Here is a 21,635-nt window from a genome sequence, read left to right as displayed (position 1 = left end):
ATTTGTTACAGAGTTGCTCTTTTTATTGAACTCACTAAGAAAACAATTCATCCTCTACAACTCACACAAAATGCAGCAGTGTGGATTCTAACAGAAACAAAAACAGAGCCGTTTTGAAAGAACTGCAAAAAAAAAAAATAAATAAAAATAAAAAAGAACAGGGCCCACACAGCCCTGCCTGTGGAAGACAATATAGAGCCAGACTCACCAGTTCAGTCTTTTAATGCCACATATTACTGTACCCCACAGTGCCCTGGACAAACTATGGGGTCGTAGCAATTAATATAGTTTAGCATAATACATACATTTGCTATTACAAAATACTTTCAACACATTTGAATACACTTAAATACAAACATTTTTTATACTCTCATCATCAAACAGTGTCTCAGGCATCAGGCAGTGTATTTGTAACCATTTTAATTTATAATGTTCTGTTATGTTGCTTTTAAAGGCTTTAAACACTTAAGATGCCTGGTTCCTATCACCACCATTGTAAATGGTTCTCAGTCAATAAGATTCTCCAGAACAGAGTATTGCAACAGAGCATTTCACCAAACCACTCTGAATGACTGTGTACATCATGATGAAGAAATTCCCTATTTGGCGACTTTTATTCAATTTCCTTATCTGAGAAAATCTTTAGTCAGACAATAAAGAAAATATGCCGACTTTTGATCCTGATCCTACACTCAGTGACAGTATATGTAACAGCATGAATGAATGATCAATTTTCTGCTATCTGAAATTGTGTTGTTTGCGTATATCATTATATACTGTACTAGATAATGTAGCAAGATGTAGGTTGTCAAGATTGCATATTCAAAATACAGGGTGAAGAAAAAAATTATAAATACAGTAATTAAATATATTCAGTAATACAGTAACTGTAAAAATACTGTTATTTTATAATATAGTATGTGTGCTGTAAGTAAATAGTATGACCACTTATACACTTTTCTCCCATAATGCATCAGAAAACATTAAATCTGTTTTGTTGTAGCGTTCCTATTGTAGTTATGACTGAAAGTTTATTTAGTCTTTGATACAGGTGAGATGATCAGTGGAGCTGAGTTTTTACCTCCATCATTATTACAGGGACTGAAGTATGGATAGAGTTTCTCAGTAAAATATTGACTGGTGAAAGAGTAGATATGAGATCTGGACTCCACATCATAAAAGGAGACCAGACCCTCCTCATAATCCACAAACACCCCCACCTTCTGGGGCCTCTTCCTCAGGGAGAGGAGAACTAAAGGACCAGCACAAGCCAAATACTCATTCCCATTCCTCAGAACCACTGTCCAGAATCCATTCTGTGGGGTCAGTGTAACATTTTTACCCTTCCTGTTAATGGACTTTCTGGCCACTCCTAAATCCCAGTCAGTCTTCCCCCTGACCTGCACCTCATAGTAAAATCTCCCAGAGGAGAATCCCTCCTTTCCCAGGACACACGAGCATCTATCAAATCTTTTTGGATTGTCAGGAAGATTCTGTTTAGTGTCTCCGTGTGTTACTTGTTTTCCACCATCAGACAGGATGAGATATATTTGAGCTGTATCAGCATCCAGAGTCACATCCACTGAGAGAAACACACAGTGTTTGATATTAATATACAGATAATAAATGAATTCATCATCCAGTGAATCACACTCAGAAAAATTTGAAAACTGTTTTTGGAACAACAAAATAAGTTTAACAGTAAAATATGAGTAACATTATATGGTTTTGGAACCAGTGGTTTGATGATGGTTTTAAAATAATAAAACTTAAAAGCATTTAAAATAATAAAGCGAGAGAAAAAAATTCAGACGCTGCACTGTACCTGCATACTGCTGAATCCTCTTCAGTTCTGTTGAGATTAATTACAAGAAAATAAACATTTACTCATTTTGGACTTTAATAAATTGCAATTGATAATTTTCTTCTCATACAACATTTGACAAATAATTCCTTTTGCTACATGTACAATATCAACATTTCTCACCTGATTCTATGATCATCTCATTCAGACTCTTCTGAAGTTGAGACAGAACGTTCCTCACAATGTCTACACTCAGATCAATAATAGGGTCAATACTCATGTCAGTCCAGTTCTTGGTGTGTGGAGGTCGGCACAGTGATGGGTAAATCTACAGTCCAGCAGGAGAGAGGAGAAATCCCTCAGCATGGGCAGTGTTGCTGTGTGATGTGCTGCATTGTCATTGAGCAGATAGAGGGACACTGACCTGTAGGAGGTGGAGGTGGTCCTCAGTGTGGGAGAGCTGCTCCAGCTCAGTGTCTCTCCACTTTAGCTCAGTAATTTCCTGCTCCAGCTCTTCAATGAGGTCTTCAGCCTGCATCTCTGCTGCTTTCTGCTTCTCCTCCATCACCTTAAGCAGCTCAGCCTGGCTTCTCTCAATGGAGCACATCAGAGCAGTGAAGACTATAATGATGTCTGCTTTCGCTTTCTTTGTGTTTCTCTAAAGAAAGAAGAATGAAACAAATAATACTTAATGGCCACTATTACAGCAATGACAATAAACCTTGTTTAATACCTCTTAAAAACATGAGTGTGAATGTAAAAGAAGCTGTAGCTTGGTTGAGAACTGGAGTTAGCTAGCTAGCTAATTACCCAGTGTTATATTACATGAACACTGAGAAAGCCATGTGTAGAGTTTATAATTAGACTAAAGGAACTTACGTAGTTAGCTAAGCAAAGGTCTTACAGTCTCTGAACCCTTCTGCACTTTAGTCCTGCAGTTCCTTCCTCTGATATTTACCAAATCATGTAATTTCATGCATCTTAGTAGACTTCTATTTTTATTAAGTACCCCCTTTAACACTTAATAACACTTTGTCCATCTCTCACTTTCTCCAGCTTGATAGATTACCTTTCCCAATTGTTTTCATTTACCTTTGTCAAGGGGTGATTGGCCGATAGTGTGTGGTCAGACTTTCAGCACATAAATCAGGGGCAATCATGGGCTGGAGGTTAGGGAACCAGCCTTGTGACCAGAAGGTCGCCGGCTCGAATTCCTGAGCAGACAGTACATGGCTGAAGTGTCCTCGAGCAAGGCACCTAACCACCAACTGCTCTCTGGGTGCCATGGATAGGGCTGCCCACCGCTCCGGGCAAGTGTGCTCTGTGTTTTCATCAGTGTGTATGTGGTGTGGGAGGTGAAATGTCCCAATTATGGGACCAATAATAGTCTCTTAATCACGTGTGCTACATTATATGTCCAAAAGTTTGTGGACACCCCTTCATATTAGTGAATTCAGCTACCTTAAGGTGCACTCACTGCTAACACAGGAGTTTAAATGCACACACAGCTTGTATAGTCTCCATAGAAAAGCACTGACAACAGAACAGATCACTTTGTCCAATTCCAAGCGTAAGCTAGAGGGGTATGAAGCACTGGGCTGTGAAGCAGTGGAACTGCGTTCTCTAGAGTGATGGAGCACCAACCAATACCTCTGAGATGACTTGGAGTGGCATTTGTGATCCAGAACTGATCACCCAACATTAGTACCCGATTTCACTAGTGCTCCTGCTGCTGAATGCAATCAAATCCTCACAGCAATATTCCAACATTTTAGTGTAAAGCCTCCCCCGACAAGTAGAAACAGTTGCTGCAGCTGAGGGGGACAAACTCCTTTTTAATACTCTTGTTTTTGGAAGAAATAATAGATGAGCAGGATTCCGCAAACTTTGAGCCTTATAGTTGTATTTTAACAGTATTACGGTAGCGTAGCATGACATGCATTCTTATCAGTGAGTCAGATCAGAGAGTTTAAAGCCCACGTGTCAAACACAAGGCCCACGGGCCAGATCAAGCCCGCCACACAATCCTATCCGGCCCGCAAAAGTATTTTTATTTTCTATCGATATTAGCCCGTTTCACAATTTCACAATGTGCTGCACTACAGTCCTCAGCATGCACTGCAATGTAATGTGCTCTGACTCTCCTACCCCAACACCTGTCTATAAGACAGCGGTTACACCTCAATTTTACACAATTCTGCACAATTCCACACCAGTCATATCACCAAAATTTATTTCAGCTGCAGTTTAACCAACATAAACATTTAACGTCAGCTCGGAAATTGAGCCTGTCTTAATAAACTTGCAGCAAAAAGAGAATGCCAGGTGTCTAGTTCAAGCAGACGGGTAGATTTAAAAGCCCAAGCACCTGGGGACATTTAAATGCTTAAGGTTTCAAGTGTCCATGTAATATTTCAAGGTTGCCAAAGAAAAGCACTGACAATAAAACAGGTCAACGTGTCCAATGCTAAGCGTAGGCTAGAGGAGTATGACGCCCCCGTCATTGGGCTGTGGAGCAGTGGAACTGCATTCTGTAGAGTAATGGAGCACCAACCAAAACCTTTGGAATGAGTTGGAGTGGTATTTGTGATCCAGAACTAATCATCCAACATCAATACGTGATCTCACTAGTGCTCCTGCAGCTGTGGTGTTAAAAAACATGAATGCAAAATGCTAAAGAGTGCCACTGAGTCCTCAGTTAATGGGGGTGAACGGAGCACTCAAAAGTGCTTTAAAATATAACATCAGTGCTGAAATATGTTGTTCTGTATCTAGAAAATGAGTGCATTCTTCCATGTAAAAATGATTAAACATTTACAAACTATGATTTTGCATAAAAACTTCATGGAAGACCATTTATTTTGGACTCGCTCAGGTGCGCTCTCTAGCATTTGATAAAACCCTGAAGACATACTGAGTGACAATTCTCCTCACCACACATTCATTTAGATCCTGATCTGCATCCCCTGCCCGATTTGAACCACATATCAGAGGTGGCAGAAGTACACAAATGCCTTACTTAAGTAAAAGTACCTGTAATCTCGTAAAACAATACTCAAGTAAAAGTGCTTAAAAATGTACAAACCAATTTCCAAAAAAGTTGGGACACTGTGCAAAATGTAAATAAAAACAAAATACAATGATGTGCAGATCATTTAAACCCTATATTTAATTAAAAATAGTACAAAGACAACAAATCAAATGTTGAAACTGAGAAATTTTATTGTTTTTTGAAAAATATATGTCCATTTTGAATTTGATGCCAATAACACATTCCAAAAAAGTTGGGATGGGGGGAACAAAAGGCTGGTATAGTTGTGTAATACTAAAAAACACCTGTTGGTTGATCAGGTCAGTAACATGATTGGGTACAAAAGAGCATTCCAGAGAGGCAGAGTCTTTCAGAATTAAAGATGACGAGGTGTTCACCACTCTGTGAAAGACTTTGCGAGCAAATAGTGGAATAATTCAAGAATAACATTTCTCAATGTGAAATAGCAAAGGACTTTTACTTTTCATCTTCTACGGTACATAATATCATTAAAAGATTCACGGAATCTGGAGAAATCTCTTTATGAAAGGGACAAGGCTGAAAACCAGTATTTGCTGGCCATGATCTTTGGGCCCTCAGAAGGCATTGCATTAAAAACAGGCATGACTCTGTTGTGGAAATCACTGCATGGGCTCAGAAACACTTCTGAAAACCACTGTCTGTGAAAACAGTTTGTTGCTGCATCCACAAATGCTAGTTAAAACTCCAACACACAAAGACAAAACCATATATAGATACACTATATTGCCAAAAGTATTCACTCACCCATCCAAATCATTGAATTCAGGTGTTCCAATCACTACCATGGCCACAGGTGTGTAAAGCCAAGCACCTAGGCATGCAGACTGCTTCTACAAACATTTATGAAAGAATGGGTCACTCTCAGGAGCTCAGTGAATTCCAGCGTGGTACATTGATGGGATGTCACCTGTGCAACAAGTCCAGTCATGAAATTTCCTCGCTACTAAATATTCCACAGTCAAACAAGTGGAAGTGATTGGGAATGACAGCAACTCAGCCACGCAGTGGTAGGCCACGTAAAATGACAGAGCGGGGTCAGCGGATGCTGAGGCGCATAGTGCACAGAGGTCGCCAACTTTCTGCAAAGTCAATTGCTACAGACCTCCAAAGTTCAGGTGGCCTTCAGATTAGCTCAAGAACAACGTAGAGAGCTTCATGGAATGGGTTTCCATGGCCGGGCAGTTGCATCCAAGCCTTACTTCACCAAGCACAATGCAAAGCCTCGAATGCAGTGGTGTAAAGTGCCGCCACTGGACTCTAGAGCAGTGGAGACGTGTTCTCTGGAGTGATGAATTACGCTTCTCCATCTGGCAATCTGATGGACAAGTCTGGGTTTGGTGGTTGCCAGGAGAACGGTACTTGTCTGACTGTATTGTGCCAAGCGTAAAGTTTGGTGGAGGAGGGATTATGGTGTGGGGTTGCTTTTCAGGAGTTGGGCGCGGCCCCTTAGTTCCAGTGAAAGGAACTCTTAATGCTTCAGCAGAACAAGAGATTTTGGACAATTTCATGCTCCCAACTTTGTGGGAACAGTTTGGGGATGGCCCCTTCCAACATGACTGCGCACCAGTGTACAAAGCAAGGGCCATAAAGACATGGATGAGCAAGTCTGGTGTGGAAGAATTTGACACCTTTGGGATGAATTAGAGCGGAGACTGCGAGCCAGGGCTTCTCGTTCCAACATCAGTGTCTGACCTCATAAATGCGCTTCTGAAGGAATGGTCAAAAATTCCCATAAACACACTCCTAAACCTTGTGGAAAGCCTTTCCAGAAGAGTTGAAGCTGTTATAGCTGCAAAGGGTGGGCTGACAGTGTATTGAACCCTATGGATTAAGAATGGGATGTCACTCAAGTTCATATGCGTGTGAAGGCAGACGAGCGAATACTTTTGGCAATATAGTGTAGATAGATAGATAGATAGATAGATAGATAGTTTATTGATCCCAAAGGAATTTATCAGCCAGTAGCAGTCACACAACACAGCACAGTTATAATAAGGGTGGTACAATATAAAAAGGAGAATGTACAGGCTCAGCAAAAATTGTCAACTATAAATGAATCTATCTCGCTTATTACAAACAGGCAGGAATATATACAAACAACCTATCCACAGGCATATATACAGCTAGAAATATACAAAAATATGCAATATGATCTATCCTGAGATAAAAGTATATATAAATTATATATATATATAATATATATATATATATTATATATATATAAAATAGGGTCCAGGAATGCTGTCGCCTTCTCTGGGCCTGAGCTCATTTAAAATGGGGAAATGGAAAAGTGTCCTGTGGTCCGACAAATCAACATTTGAATTACTTTTTGTAAATCATGGACACTGTGTCCTCCAGGCTAAAGACCATTCAGCTTGTTATCAATGCACACTTCAAAAGCAGTATTCATGATAGTATAGGTGTGCAATAGTGCACATTGCATGGGTGACATGCACATCTGTGAAGGCACCATTAATGCTGAACGATATATACATGTTTTGGCAATACACTGCCATCCAGATGATGTGTTTTTAAAGGAATGCCTTGATTATTTCAGCAAGACAGTGACAAACCACATTCTGCATGTATTACCACAGCATTGCTCCGTATTAAAAGAGTCCGGACACTAAACTAGCCTGCCTGCAGTCCAGATCTGTCTTCACTGAAAACATTTGGCACATTATTAAATGAATGATTACAACAAAGGAGACCCTGAACTGTTGAGCAGCTGAACAGTAATTGGTCTCCTCAGTTCCCAAACACTTACAGAGTGTTGTTAAAAGAAGAGGTGATGAAACACAGTGGTAAAAATGCCACTGTCCCAACTTTTTTGGAATGTGTTGTTGACATCAAATTCAAAATGAGCATTTATTTTTCAAAAAACAATACAATTTTGCACATCATTGCATTTTGTTTTTAGCATCCCAACTTTTTTTGTACTTACAGTAAAAAAGTACAAGTATTTTTTTAAAAGTCATCTCTAATCAAGTTTTTTAAACAGGATATCTTTTTATCGAGGGTTGGAGGTACATATCCATTAAAGTGAGTGTACATAACTGTTTATACTAGAGCTGCATGCCTCATCCACAAAAATCCACTCGTCCAGAGCACCCAAACACATGTATGTTTGATTTGCTTTTCAAGAACTTGAGATGGAAATTGATGGAATCTCTACTAAGAAAAAAAAAATGTCGATTTTTATTTTAGCAGTCAATACTGAACACCAGATCAAGTAATTCCTTTAAGATAAGGCCAGGCCTGGAGTGGTTTTCAGACTGGGAGTAACATGATGAAAACCAGCCCTCACTACACACACACACACACACACACACACAACGTGCTAATGTTCTGCATTGTCATTACATCAGGCTATAGACTATTCCTAAGAGCAGTGCAGTCATCACACCACATATTCCATATATTATGTAGTGAGTAAAAAGTAAAGTATTTTAAATGTAGTGAGTAAAAAGTAAAGTTTTTTTTTTAATGTAGTGAGTAAAAAGTAATTTTTTAAAATGTAGTGAGTAAAAAGTTTTTTTAAATATAGTGAGTAAAAAGTAAAGTATTTTAAATATAGTGAGTAAGAAGTAAAGTTTTTTTTAAATGTAGTGAGTAAAAAGTAATTTTTAAAATGTAGTGAGTAAAAAGTTTTTTTAAATGTAGTGAGTAAAAAGTAATGTTTTTTTAAATGTAGTGAGTAAAAAGTTGTTTTTTAAATGTAGTGAGTCAAAAGTAAAGTTTTTTTTAAATGTAGTGAGTAAAAAGTAAAGCTTTTTTTAAATGTAGTGAGTAAAAAGTGAAGTTGTTTTTTAAATGTAGTGAGTAAAAAGTAATTTTTTTATGTAGTGAGTAAAAAGTTGTTTTTTAAATGTAGTGAGTCAAAAGTAAAGTTTTTTTTAAATGTAGTGAGTAAAAAGTAAAGTTTTTTTTAAATGTAGTGAGCAAAAAGTAAAGTTGTTTTAAACGTAGTGAGGAAAAAGTAGTTTTTTAAATGTAGTGAGTAAAAAGTGAAGTTGTTTTTTAAATGTAGTGAGTCAAAAGTAAATTTTTTTATGTAGTGAGTAAAAAGTTGTTTTTTAAATGTAGTGGGTCAAAAGTAAAGTTTTTTAAATGTAGTGAGTAAAAAGTAAAGTTTTTTTTTAAATGTAGTGAGCAAAAAGTAATGTTTTTTAAATGTATTGAGTAAAAAGTAAAGTTGTTTTAAACGTAGTGAGTAAAAAGTAATGTTTTTTAAATGTAGTGAGTTAAAAAGTGAAGTTCTTTTAATGAAGTGAGTAAAAAGTTGTTTTTTAAATGTAGTGAGTAAAGTAGTTTTTTTAAATGTAGTGAGTAAAAAGTAATGTTTTTTTAAATATAGTCATTAAAAAGTATTTTTTTTAAATGTAGTGAGTAAAAAGTAAAGTTGTTTTAAATGTAGTGAGTAAAAAGTAAAGTGTTTTTAAATGTAGTGAGTAAAAAGTGAAGTTTTTTAAATGTAGTGAGTAAAAAGTAAAGTTTTTTCAAATGTAGTGAGTAAAAAGTAAAGTTTTTTTTAAATGTAGTGAGTAAAAAGTAATGTTTTTTTAAATGTAGTTAGTAAAAAGTTTTTTTTAAATGTAGTGAGTAAAAGTAAGTTTTTTTAATGTAGTGAGTAAAGAGTAAAGTTTTTTAAATGTAGTGAGCAAAAAGTAATGTTTTTTTAAATGTAGTGAGTAAAAAGTTAAGTTTTTTTAAATGTAGTGAGTAAAAAGTAATGTTTTTTTAAATGTAGTGAGTAAAAAGTAGTTTTTTTTAATGTAGTGAGTAAAAAGTAAAGTTTTTTTAAATGTAGTGAGTAAAAAGTGAGGTTGTTTTATGCAGTGAGTAAAAAGTAAAGTTTTTTAAATGTAGTTAGTAAAAGTTTTTTTCAATGTAGTGAGTAAAAAGTAAAGTTTTTTTTAAATGTAGTGAGTAAAGAGTAAAGTTTTTAAATGTAGTGAGCAAAAAGTAATGTTTTTTTTAAATGTAGTGAGTAAAAAGTTAAGTTTTTTAAATGTATTGAGTAAAAAGTAATGTTTTTTAAATGTAGTGAGTAAAAAGTAGTTTTTTTTAAATGTAGTGAGTAAAAAGTAAAGTTTTTTAAATGTAGTGAGTAAAAAGTGAGGTTGTTTTATGCAGTGAGTAAAAAGTAAAGTTTTTTTAAATGTAGTTAGTAAAAAGTTTTTTTTCAAATGTAGTGAGTAAAAAGTAAAGTTTTTTTTAAATGTAGTGAGTAAAGAGTAAAGTTTTTTAAATGTAGTGAGCAAAAAGTAATGTTTTTTTAAATGTAGTGAGTAAAAAGTTAAGTTTTTTTTAAATGTAGTGAGTAAAAAGTAATGTTTTTTTAAATGTAGTGAGTAAAAAGTAGTTTTTTTTAAATGTAGTGAGTAAAAAGTAAAGTTTTTTAAATGTAGTGAGTAAAAAGTGAGGTTGTTTTATGCAGTGAGTAAAAAGTAAAGTTTTTTAAATGTAGTGAGTAAAAAGTGAAGTTTTTTAAAATGTAGTGAGTAAAAAGTAATGTTTTTTTAAATGTAGTGAGTAAAAAGTAAAGTTTTTTTTAAATGTAGTGAGTAAAGAGTAAGTTTTTAAATGTAGTGAGTAAAAAGTAATGTTTTTTTAAATGTAGTGAGCAAAAAGTGAAGTTTTTTAAATGTAGTGAGCAAAAAGTAATGTTTTTTAAATGTATTGAGTAAAAAGTAAAGTTGTTTTAAACGTAGTGAGTAAAAAGTAATGTTTTTTAAATGTATTGAGTAAAAAGTAAAGTTTTTTTAAACGTAGTGAGGAAAAAGTAGTTTTTTAAATGTAGTGAGTAAAAAGTAGTTTTTTTTTAAATGTAGTGAGTAAAAAGTTGAGTTTTTTAAATGTAGTGAGTAAGAAGTAATGCTTTTTTAAATGTAGTGAGTAAAAAGTGAAGTTGTTTTTTAAATGTAGTGAGTCAAAAGTAAATTTTTTTATGTAGTGAGTAAAAAGTTGTTTTTTAAATGTAGTAAGTCAAAAGTAAAGTTTTTTTTAAATGTAGTGAGTAAAAAGTAAAGTTTTTTTTAAATGTAGTGAGCAAAAAGTAATGTTTTTTAAATGTATTGAGTAAAAAGTAAAGTTGTTTTAAATGTAGTGAGTAAAAAGTAATGTTTTTTAAATGTAGTGAGTAAAAGTGAAGTTTTTTAAATGAAGTGAGTAAAAAGTTGTTTTTTAAATGTAGTGAGTAAAAAGTAGTTTTTTCAAATGTAGTGAGTAAAAAGTTGAGTTTTTTAAATGTAGTGAGTAAGAAGTAATGTTTTTTTAAATGTAGTCATTAAAAAGTATTTTTTTAAATGTAGTGAGTAAAAAGTAAAGTTTTTTAAAATGTAGTGAGTAAAAAGTAATGTTTTTTTTAAATGTAGTGAGTAAAAAGTAAAGTTTTTTTTTAAATGTAGTGAGTAAAGAGTAAAGTTTTTAAATGTAGTGAGTAAAAAGTAATGTTTTTTTAAATGTAGTGAGTAAAAAGTGAAGTTTTTTAAATGTAGTGAGTAAAAGGTAAAGTTTTTCAAATGTAGTGAGCAAAAAGTAATGTTTTTTAAATGTATTGAGTAAAAAGTAAAGTTGTTTTAAATGTAGTGAGTAAAAAGTAATGTTTTTTAAATGTAGTGAGTAAAAAGTGAAGTTTTTTTAAATGAAGTGAGTAAAAAGTTGTTTTTTAAATGTAGTGAGTAAAAAGTAGTTTTTTCAAATGTAGTGAGTAAAAAGTTGAGTTTTTTAAATGTAGTGAGTAAGAAGTAATGTTTTTTTAAATGTAGTCATTAAAAAGTATTTTTTTTTAAATGTAGTGAGTAAAAAGTAAAGTTGTTTTAAATGTAGTGAGTAAAAAGTAAAGTGTTTTTTAAATGTAGTGAGTAAAAAGTGAAGTTTTTTAAATGTAGTGAGTAAAAAGTGAAGTTTTTTAAATGTAGTGAGTAAAAAGTAAAGTTTTTTTAAATGTAGTGAGTAAAAAGTAAAGTTTTTTCAAATGTAGTGAGTAAAAAGTGAAGTTTTTTAAATGTAGTGAGTAAAAAGTAAAGTTTTTTTTAATATAGTGAGTAAAAAGTGAAGTTTTTTAAATGTACTGAGTAAAAAGTAATGTTTTTTTTAAATGTAGTGAGTAAAAAGTTTTTTTTAATGTAGTGAGTAAAAAGTAAAGTTTTTTTTTAAATGTAGTGAGTAAAGAGTAAAGTTTTTAAATGTAGTGAGTAAAAAGTAATGTTTTTTTAAATGTAGTTAGTAAAAAGTTTTTTTTCAAATGTGGTGAGTAAAAAGTAAAGTTTTTTTTTAAATGTAGTGAGTAAAGAGTAAAGTTTTTAAATGTAGTGAGCAAAAAGTAATGTTTTTTTTAAATGTAGTGAGTAAAAAGTTAAGTTTTTTAAATGTATTGAGTAAAAAGTAGTTTTTTTTTTAATGTAGTGAGTAAAAAGTGAAGTTTTTTAAATGTAGTGAGTAAAAAGTAGTTTTTTTTTTAAATGTAGTGAGTAAAAAGTAAAGTTTTTTTATGCAGTGAGTAAAAAGTAAAGTTTTTTAAATGTAGTGAGTAAAAAGTAAAGTTTTTTTTAAATGTAGTGAGTAAAAAGTTAAGTTTTTTAAATGTAGTGAGTAAAAATATGAGTTTTTTAAATGTAGTGAGTAAAAGGTAAAGTTTTTCAAATGTAGTGAGCAAAAAATAAAGTTTTTTAAAATGTAGTGAGTAAAAAGTAATGTTTTTTTTTTTATTCAGTGAGTAAAAAGTAAAGTTTTTAATGTAGTGAGTAAAAAGTAAAGTTTTTTAATTTAGTGAGTAAAAAGTAAAGTTTTTTAATGCAGTAAGTAAAAAGTAAAGATTTTTTAGTGTAGTGAGTAAATGCACAAAGGATAAAGTGACAGAAATACTGAAGTAAAGTCTAGGTACCTCAAAAACTTACTTAAGTACATCAGTGAAGTACCTCTGCCACACATGAGCACCACTGTCAGGCATACATAAAGATGATCACTTTTACCAGCACTACCTGATCTGTACCACGTGTGTAAGCATTTTTCAGTAGTTTAAAATTGTAATTGAGCCCTAACAAAATGGCCATATTCTTTAGTAATAATTACATGTTTATTTTGCACTCTGCTCAGTTGGCCTGCAATCCTACTTGTTTATCAGTGAAAACAGAGCTTTAAGGTGTGATTATCTACCTGAGCGGTTTTGCCTTGTGTGTGATAGCATTCTTAGCCTGTATGGGTGCTACTTAACAACAGCATGTACAAAGTTGAGAAAAATATACATTCAATCTCAAACTGCTTCTTACTCCTTATGTAATGTGCACTGCATAGATCATTATATAACAGCTTCTACACCCCAACAGTCTAAATTAAAGCCATTATAAGTCTAACCATTATACGTCTAAATTAAAATCCATTTATATTCAGTCATGAATGACAACATGACAACATCCTGTCTAGCATGTCTAGTGCACTATTTCGGTGTTGAATCCATAGTTTCATGACCTATGCAGGACAATATAGGGAGTAGGAAGCCATTCAGCAGCAGACATCCTCTCATGTTAAACAAAAATAATACTAACATGGAGCAGGTTTTGTGTGTACCCCTTTAATCTCCCTGTGCTCTAATCTGTGTTCACCCATAGAAAGAAACTTAAGGTAGTATTAAACTAGGAAACAGAATGACACTGCTTATATTGTGGTTTTAGCATTAAACAATCCTAGCTAATCCTAGCTATTCCGCTAATACAATTTTGCAAAAAGCTAGGCATGTGTGGTGCAGATTGCGCAGCATCGTAAAATAAAATGCAGTGTCCATGTGGGAGACTGGTGGTGTGCACGCATGGTGCAAATCGGGCAGAGGACGCAAATTGGGTAGTGGCTCAGCTCAGAGTCGGCTCCGAAATGTTTTTTTTTTCTTCAGTAGCAGCAGGTGTTTGGAAAAATGAGGGGTCAGAACTACATGTTGTAATTTACAAAAAATAAATAATTAATGAAATAATTAATTAAAACATGTCTCGCAAATATGAGCTTTCAACTTTTGCAGCTTCCTGCTAAAATATTTGTAACAAATTAAAATAGTAATAATATTAATATGGTTTCATTTCTAACATGGATGTAACTGTTAACACAGCTCAATATATGTTGCAATTACAAACATAAGCATGTACATTAGAGTGTATATATTTATTAAAGCTCATAATATAACCATCATTAAAACTATTATTCTACTATATCTGACAAGGATACACTCCAACAAGGTTTAGTGTACTTCAACTTATATAACTCATTCCCACTCGATTCTATACAATATCTGTGCTCACTCAAGTTTGAAGCAAATCTACAGTGAAAACTTTTAGTTTTGCCTCCACCAGCAAGGGAATTATGTGTGTTGTGGGTTGCTGTGTGACCCCCACAGGACCAGCACAGAGCAGGTATTATTTGAGTGGTGGATCATTCTCAGCACTGCAGTGACTCTGACATGGCAGTGGCGTTAGTGTGTGTTGGACTGGTTTGAGTGGATTAGACACAGTGGTGCTGCTGGAATTTTTAAAACACTGTGTCCACTTACTGTCCACTCTATTAGATACAGCTACTTTGTTGGTCCACCTTGTAGATGTAAAGTCAGAGTACAAAACACAATAACACACTACCACCTCGTCAGTGTCACTGCAGTGCTGAGAATGATCCACCACCAAATAATACCTGTTCTGTGGTGGTCGCGTGGGGATCCAGACCACTGAAGAACAGGGTAAAAAGGGGCTTTCTCTATGCAGAGAAAGAGGTGGACTACAGTCTGTAACTGTAATATAAAGTGCACCTATACTGTAAATGGGCCTGAATGGACAATGAGTGTGGATAGAAGGAGATGTGCTTAATAAGGTGTCCAGTCAGGATGCATTAAATGGCTGAAACTAATAATTTGCATTATAGCATTAGTTCAAACTTGGTGTTGATATTTGTCAGATATCATAGAAAATAATCAAGTTGGAATGAGGGATGATTTATAAGCTGTAATACAGACCCAAATATGTATGCATTTATTCAAAATTACAGTATCAAATCAAGTGGCTACCTTACACTATCAAAACATTTCCTTGTTAGATCTGCTTCAAACTTGGTGTGGACACCTGTCACACGTGAAAAATGTATTTACTCTGAAAAAGACATTTTGCAGTGTATTTTAACACAAAACCCAAAATATTTAAAACACCATGTGAACACTTTTTAGATTAAGTAAAATAAATCCATGTCGGAACTCAAAGCGTATTATTTTTGCTATATTAGTTTGTTGTAAACAAAATTTGTCTAGAAGCTGGGGCCATGGAGTAGAATGCATTTGCAATGCGCTAGTACTTTTAAAACTTCAGTACATGTGATATAAGTGTGGATAGCTTGGCCAGAGTGTTTGACCCAGGTAATTTCCATTCATTTTATGCAGGCTACATTAGAAACGACAATGCAGCACATGTGATGGGTGAATACTTTAATGAAGTTTGTTACTTTTCTTACTCCATCAGCAGCCCAAACACATAGCGGCCCATCAAGAATTGTTCCAGTGCTCCTGATGGCCAGTCCATCCCTGAGATTGAGTTATGTCAAACTAATAGATTCTACAAAATTAAATCAAATCTGCAGAATGAGGAAATCACAACATGTCATGTCTCACTCACTTTTCTGAGCTCTACTAAGTGTTTGATGTCTTTGATCTTCTTCAGTCTGTCTTGGATCATCTGCTGCACCTCTGTCTGTGTCTTCTTCAGTTGTGACTGCAAACAGAGAAGATGTGATTTTTACTTTCATATTTCAGTGAATTGTTTGGTTTTCTTAACAAACATTTTCTTTTATTTTTAAACGGATGTCTAAGGTCGAAGTCAATCAGCATTTCTCCCACCTTCATTTCTTCAATCCCCTCCTCTACAGGAACAATGTTGTGCTTCTTGTGGTCAGTCATAGTGCAGATCATACACGCAAACATCTGGTCATCTCTACAGAACAACTCCAGGGGTCTCCTGTGCTTCTGGCATATGTAGTCCTCCAGGTTCTTTAATGGGCTTATCAGCTTGTGTTCCTTAAGTTTCAGCATATTATTATGAGATTCTAAATGAGATTTACAAAGAGTGAGACGACAATCCACACAGGATTTCAGGGCTTTCTTCTTCACTCCAATGCAGGCATCACAAAGAACCTCAGGTTTATCCAGATCACATTTCTTCTTGAAGTGATCTACAACCTCTCTGAATGCTGTATTGACCTTGAGTTCTGGTCTTTTGACGAATTTCTCTTTACAGAATGGACAGTGACACTGCTCACTGTCACCCCAGCATGTTTTAATACATTTCATGCAGAAGTTGTGTCCACATGGAGTGGAGACTGGATCAGTGAACACATTCAGACAGAAAGAACACAGGAACTGATCTTCAGACAGGAGACCACTGGGTTCAGGAGCAACTGTGGATGAGTGGAAAATATGAGAAACGTATATTCATTCAACAATTTAATGTATAAATACAGTCAAAAAGAATTGCTGAAACATTTTTGTAATGTAATGAATACAGATAAACACTAAAACTGAAACAGACCGCTGAGACTGTTTATTAACATTTTGCCCCACAACACTTTTTTTAACTTTTGTAATATTAATTCTCTTAATGAAAAAGCTTTCTACATATTCTTCACTGCTATCCACACACCATCCACAGTGCCTGGATGCAGTGGTTAGGAAAGGACCACCACTGGACCACCACAGACCAGTTTCGTAGCCCAGCCAGTCTGTAAGAAGAGTTGTTAATTTTGTATGTAATTCAGAAGAAGATGTCAAAAAACACAAATTATGTTTCAAATAATGCCAGAAAAAAAACAAAAACAAAAAAGAAGAAGAAAACAACAAAGGGGAAAGACTCACCCACTTTTTCAGAGAAAAAGACTGATTATAAAGATATACTGAAGCTCCTAAAAGAAGCTCATACTGTAATAATTCTGTAATATACCATTGTTGAATGTAACTGATGTAAAGGAGCTGTCTAAATAAAACTTTTTTCTAATGCAAATTTTGTGTTTCTCTCATAATTCAACACAACATATTCTGTTTTGTGTCGTGTTCTCTCAACCACTGAAACATGACAGTTTAACTTGAAAGTGAAGGTGAGGTAGAACGTGGTCTGGTGTCTGGTCTGTATGCTAAGAACCCTCTCTAGTTTCCCCTTCTGTCTTTCAGCTTAAGCAAAGCACTAATTAAAACCAGATTCTCTCCATTACTCCACAACTGAAATTCAACGCATATTAAATGAGTTTTGCTTCAACAGTCAAAAGCAGTGCCTTTGAAAATCATACTGCCTGTTTACACACAAACTGTCACTGTTAGAGTGAAAGTGGTCCAGCACCCAAAAATATTTAGCCAAGAGCAGCCCTGTGGAACCTGAACACTGATGAAGAGCTGGGGGATGACTGACAATAGAGATGCATCAACAGATGGGCTAAAGTCTCTAACTGTACTCCATCAAGGTAGAAATACACAGTAGCAGTTTCTATGCCAGATACCATCACCATTTCAATGCTCTGTTCAAAACTGCCCACCACCCAAATAATATCTAGTCAAACTAGTCCTGTGGTCATAATTTGACTAATAATTAACGGGGTTGAGAATGGACAGCAGTCTGTAATTACACACACAGTGGATATATAAGGTAGGTGAACCTTAAAGGTACAAGATCAAATATCTAATAACCCTGTAACTCAGTGTTTGTGATTCTGAGTAATTATTTTGGACTGCCAGTGTAATATAAACTTTATATAAGCCATAATCTGTGCTGTCTGACTGACACACCTAGCCCTCAACATGACACTGAGAATGTGAAAAGTATTTCATTCTGCAATGAATAACCTGGTTTTACTTTTATTTTACTGCACTGATACAGATAAGATCAAAGTCAAGGTCATCTTGATTTGAAAAGAGATATTTCAGTTTTAACTTACAGTGAACTGATTCCTCTGTGCTGCTCCTTCTTTCTTCTCTTGGTTGTTGTGATGAAGATTCAGCCATTTTCTTCCTCATCCTTTAACACCTGTCAGTAAGAAATCACATCACTCAGCTCACACATTTAACACAACACACCTGCCTGCTGCCTTAAACTCACTCAAACCAGTGTTATATAGTCATATGCTAAAATGTGATTACCTCTGGTCAAATGACATGTTTTGTTGATTTTCTAAGCGAAACTAAGGTAGCACATCATCTGCTGGTAATAAACGTAAATATGGCACTTTCTAAAAATTTCAATCAGAATCTCCATTTCAGCTGGGAGGAGCTTTCAGACCTGCCCTGGATGGTGCAGACTGTCCAGCTTTTTCTTTAGTTCAGTTTTGACGAGCAATACTCCACCCGCATTCAGGCAGCACCACACAACGGAACTGCGCCAATTCATGTGGGAATTCAACACGTTTTACCACTGCACGTTTTCTTTGTACCGCCTGCACAACCCGCTACTTTAACATGTTACACTTTACAGACGCTAAAATCGTTCATGCACTGCCAGCTGCAGTAAATAACGAGAGAGAAGCAGTAAAATAATGATATGCGTTTGTTTCTGTTATCATGGTGGTGAGAGAAACAGAGGCTTCTGCTTCATAAACAAACACACACGTGTGTAATTTAGTCCACTTTAGCCGCTGCAGTTCACCATCCAAACTAACTGAAAGAGATATAATATCACAAAAAACTGTGGTGGGTCTTTAGAGAATGAACTGGGTATGAAAACAGCCTGATGTTCTTCAGAGATACTGGTTAATGAATTCTGCTATCAAGGGCTGCAGCTACTGAAGCTGTAAAAGTATTGATACTTGTATAAAATAATGACACGTAGAAGTACCTTCCCCAAAACAACAAGAGTAGATACTCGAAAGCAGCAGGTTAAAAATCTACTTAAGTACTGAGTTACTGAGTACTGCAGTGGATCTTCTTAGTATCTACATGTCCAGCATTTACCATCAGAGGAACTGAAGATCGTGCAGCTCGTTCTTCTGTTTTTGGAATTTTTTGGTCTAAATTTTAAAGCTCCAAAGTCAGAGATGTAACCAATCACAAAGCAGTACAAATATTGCCACCAACAAAACAAACTGAAATTAAACACAAAAAATTGAATTAGTAACTAATTACGAATGACTAAAAAATCCCTTTACTCACTTTAGTAGGAGTAAAAGTAACATGATTTGAAAATATTCAGGAGAGTAAATATCCTTCAGTATTTAATATTTCAGTATATGTACTTGAGTAAATGTAACTAGTTACTACTCACCTCTGAATAGGTTTATATTGAAAGATAGTTTTAGTCAGTGGCCTAATTGCATTTCACTCAGCCAGACGCTTTTTTTAACAATATGTTTTGCCCCACCCCTGGGGGTGTGGCACCACTCCCGTCTGTATCTGCAGACTGTAAAAGCTCTTTTCCTCTTTATACTGACCATCATCACAGCTCTCAGCTCAGTGATATCATTCAGTTTCTCACTGTCTGCTCTGTCTGAATGAGGGTTTTTGCTCCACTCTGCTTTAACCAGTTAACACAACAACCTTTCAACCTGTTTTACAGCTCAGCTTCAAGCTCCATCAGAGAACATTAAATATTATTCCTCTTGTTTGAGACAATAATCACATTATATTCAACATCAGTATTCCAGCTGTTGATCTGATCACTTTCTCAGTGTTAAACGTCTTTATCTGACTTTGTTTACTCATGTAGTTCACCGTGATGAAGCTCACACTGACTAAACGTCTGATCTATGAATCTTTCACTGAAGTACATACCTTTATTTTTCTGTCTTTTTCTTGAAGAGTCAGAACTGTCTGTGTTTGAACTCTTCTCAGAGTTTCTGAATATCCAGCAGTTCAGATCAGCACTTATTGTGAAGAAGAAGGCTGTTATTCGATGTGAACTTCCAGAGTTTTTCAGTTTCACTTTTTCTTAGGAAGTTCTGGACTGCAGTGAGATGATGGCGATATCGTTCTCAGTGTAACACAGACTGGGCAGTTTAGCTGGACGGTTTAGAAGTAAAACTCCTTCTTATACTGTAACGGGTTCTGTATCCGGATTAAAACCTCGTTCATCACACAAGAATGACAAGAATTACCAACTGCGCCAGAACTGATGGTGGACAGTCACACATGCAGAGCGAACTAGAGGCACAGGAAAAAAGGAGAAGACGAAGGTAAAAAACATCAGAAGGCTGTAGGAACATCGAAGAAGAGAAACTAGAAGCTAAAAATATAAAGAGAAGAGAAAACTTAAACTCGCCGTGTCAGGGGGCGCAAACCCAGCCCACTTGGATGAAACTTTCCATGGAGCGATCACACCACACGATCAGGGCTGAGGAGAGGAAGTGACAAAAGCAGGAAAGGAAGGAAATGAGAAAGGAAGGAAAGCAGTTGTCGTTAATATTAATGTCCTTGTTTCTAATATCACATGCATGTTAATACAAAAATGAAGGGGAAGGGCCCATTTAAGGAAGGGGAGCTGTTGCGGGTCCCAGTGAGAGGATAATGGAGAAAGATTTTTGTTTGTTTGTTTTTAATAACAAATTGATTAGTCTTTATTCTTACCCTGGATAAACAGCTTGACAGTAAAAGACTAAAAGCCGGACTTGGCATCGTCTTCCCCTGAGCAACCAAGGGCTCTCTGTCTCCCTCTGGTGGCCGCAGCCGGTCCCACAGTCGAGGTTATTAGAAATGTATCATTCAGTGTGGGTCTAACTCACCGTTTAAGACCAGCACCTCACTGCTTCTGCCTGCAACATGTGAGCTGTTACTTACAGGAACATTTTACTATGAGCTTCAGTGGTTTAAGGTGTTCTGAAATAGCCAGTAGGAGTTTATATACAGGGAGCTCTAAAGAGGAAAAATAGTGTCTGAACTGCAGGTGCATTAATCACAAAAACCACTGAATGATTTAATGCGTTGTGGTGCGCCGTCATCACCATATGCAGTGGGACACGGTGTCTCCAGTAGTGTGAGGCTACGAGCAGAAAAGAAGCTTTGGGTTCCCCTTCAATGTCGCACACACAAGTTCAAGAGCTCTCAGTCATTTATTAAGTGTCAATCATCCAGAAAAGATGTTTACATATTTATAACTGTGTTGAAGGTTTAAGAACAAAACTGGTTCCTAAGGTGACTCCATTAACCCCTCAGATAATGTGCGGCTGTCACTTGTTCTCACAGCTTAAACATCAATCTGCAGTGTCTAAATATGTCTGGAGGCCACAAGGCCATACAGACTACACACTATGTCTTCCTTGAGCCTACTTCTTCACTCCCACAAGTATCCCCAATATTCTCACTTTATAGTCTAAGCCCCGCCCCAATCGAGGCTGGAACACACCAATACAGTTTATGGCAGGTGACAATACACCACTGACTTACCATCAGCCAATACAATATGCATATGTAACATCAACAATGTTTACATGGCAATTTCTCGTTTCTATAGCAGTAAGTATATTCACATTCACCGTTAGCTATAGCTTTAACTCTCTTTTCTCTCTACAGGTCTTACTCCAGCTTTGCTCCCCCTCTAGAGGATAGCTGTGACATCATCCAGCTCCTATATAAGGACAGAGACACCTGTGCTTGATTCCTGTCCCTGGAATGAAGGTGAGTGTACACGTTTATTGCACAATATTATACACTATGTTTCTTCTGTATGTTTGATTTTATCCATTCAGCTCTGGCTGTTTGTCAGTGGTCAGTCTGTCAGCTGAATATTTGTGGTTGGTATATTATTATAATACAGGCATCGTCTTAGA

The 21,635-nt window shown here is 35.6% G+C and overlaps 1 protein-coding gene across 1 annotated transcript; it reads right to left on the bottom strand.

Moving 5' to 3' along the window:
• Positions 1-204: 204 nt before the first annotated feature.
• On the bottom strand, positions 205-20,284 carry LOC118800288 (zinc finger protein RFP-like). Its single transcript, XM_036560496.1, has 8 exons — positions 19,645-20,284; positions 17,820-17,908; positions 15,739-16,295; positions 15,518-15,613; positions 2,229-2,462; positions 1,988-2,132; positions 1,826-1,852; positions 205-1,582 (listed from the first exon to the last, which is right to left on the bottom strand). The coding sequence occupies exons 2-8, from the start codon at positions 17,896-17,898 to the stop codon at positions 1,032-1,034; spliced, it is 1,689 nt and encodes a 562-aa protein (XP_036416389.1). The 5' UTR covers positions 17,899-17,908; positions 19,645-20,284; the 3' UTR covers positions 205-1,031.
• Between the last annotated feature and the right edge of the window lie 1,351 nt (positions 20,285-21,635).

This window comes from Colossoma macropomum, unplaced genomic scaffold, assembly GCF_904425465.1.
Source record: "Colossoma macropomum unplaced genomic scaffold, Colossoma_macropomum, whole genome shotgun sequence".
Lineage (NCBI taxonomy): Eukaryota > Metazoa > Chordata > Actinopteri > Characiformes > Serrasalmidae > Colossoma > Colossoma macropomum.
Note: the sequence above shows the minus strand (reverse complement) of the source record. Positions and strands in the feature narration are given on the sequence as shown.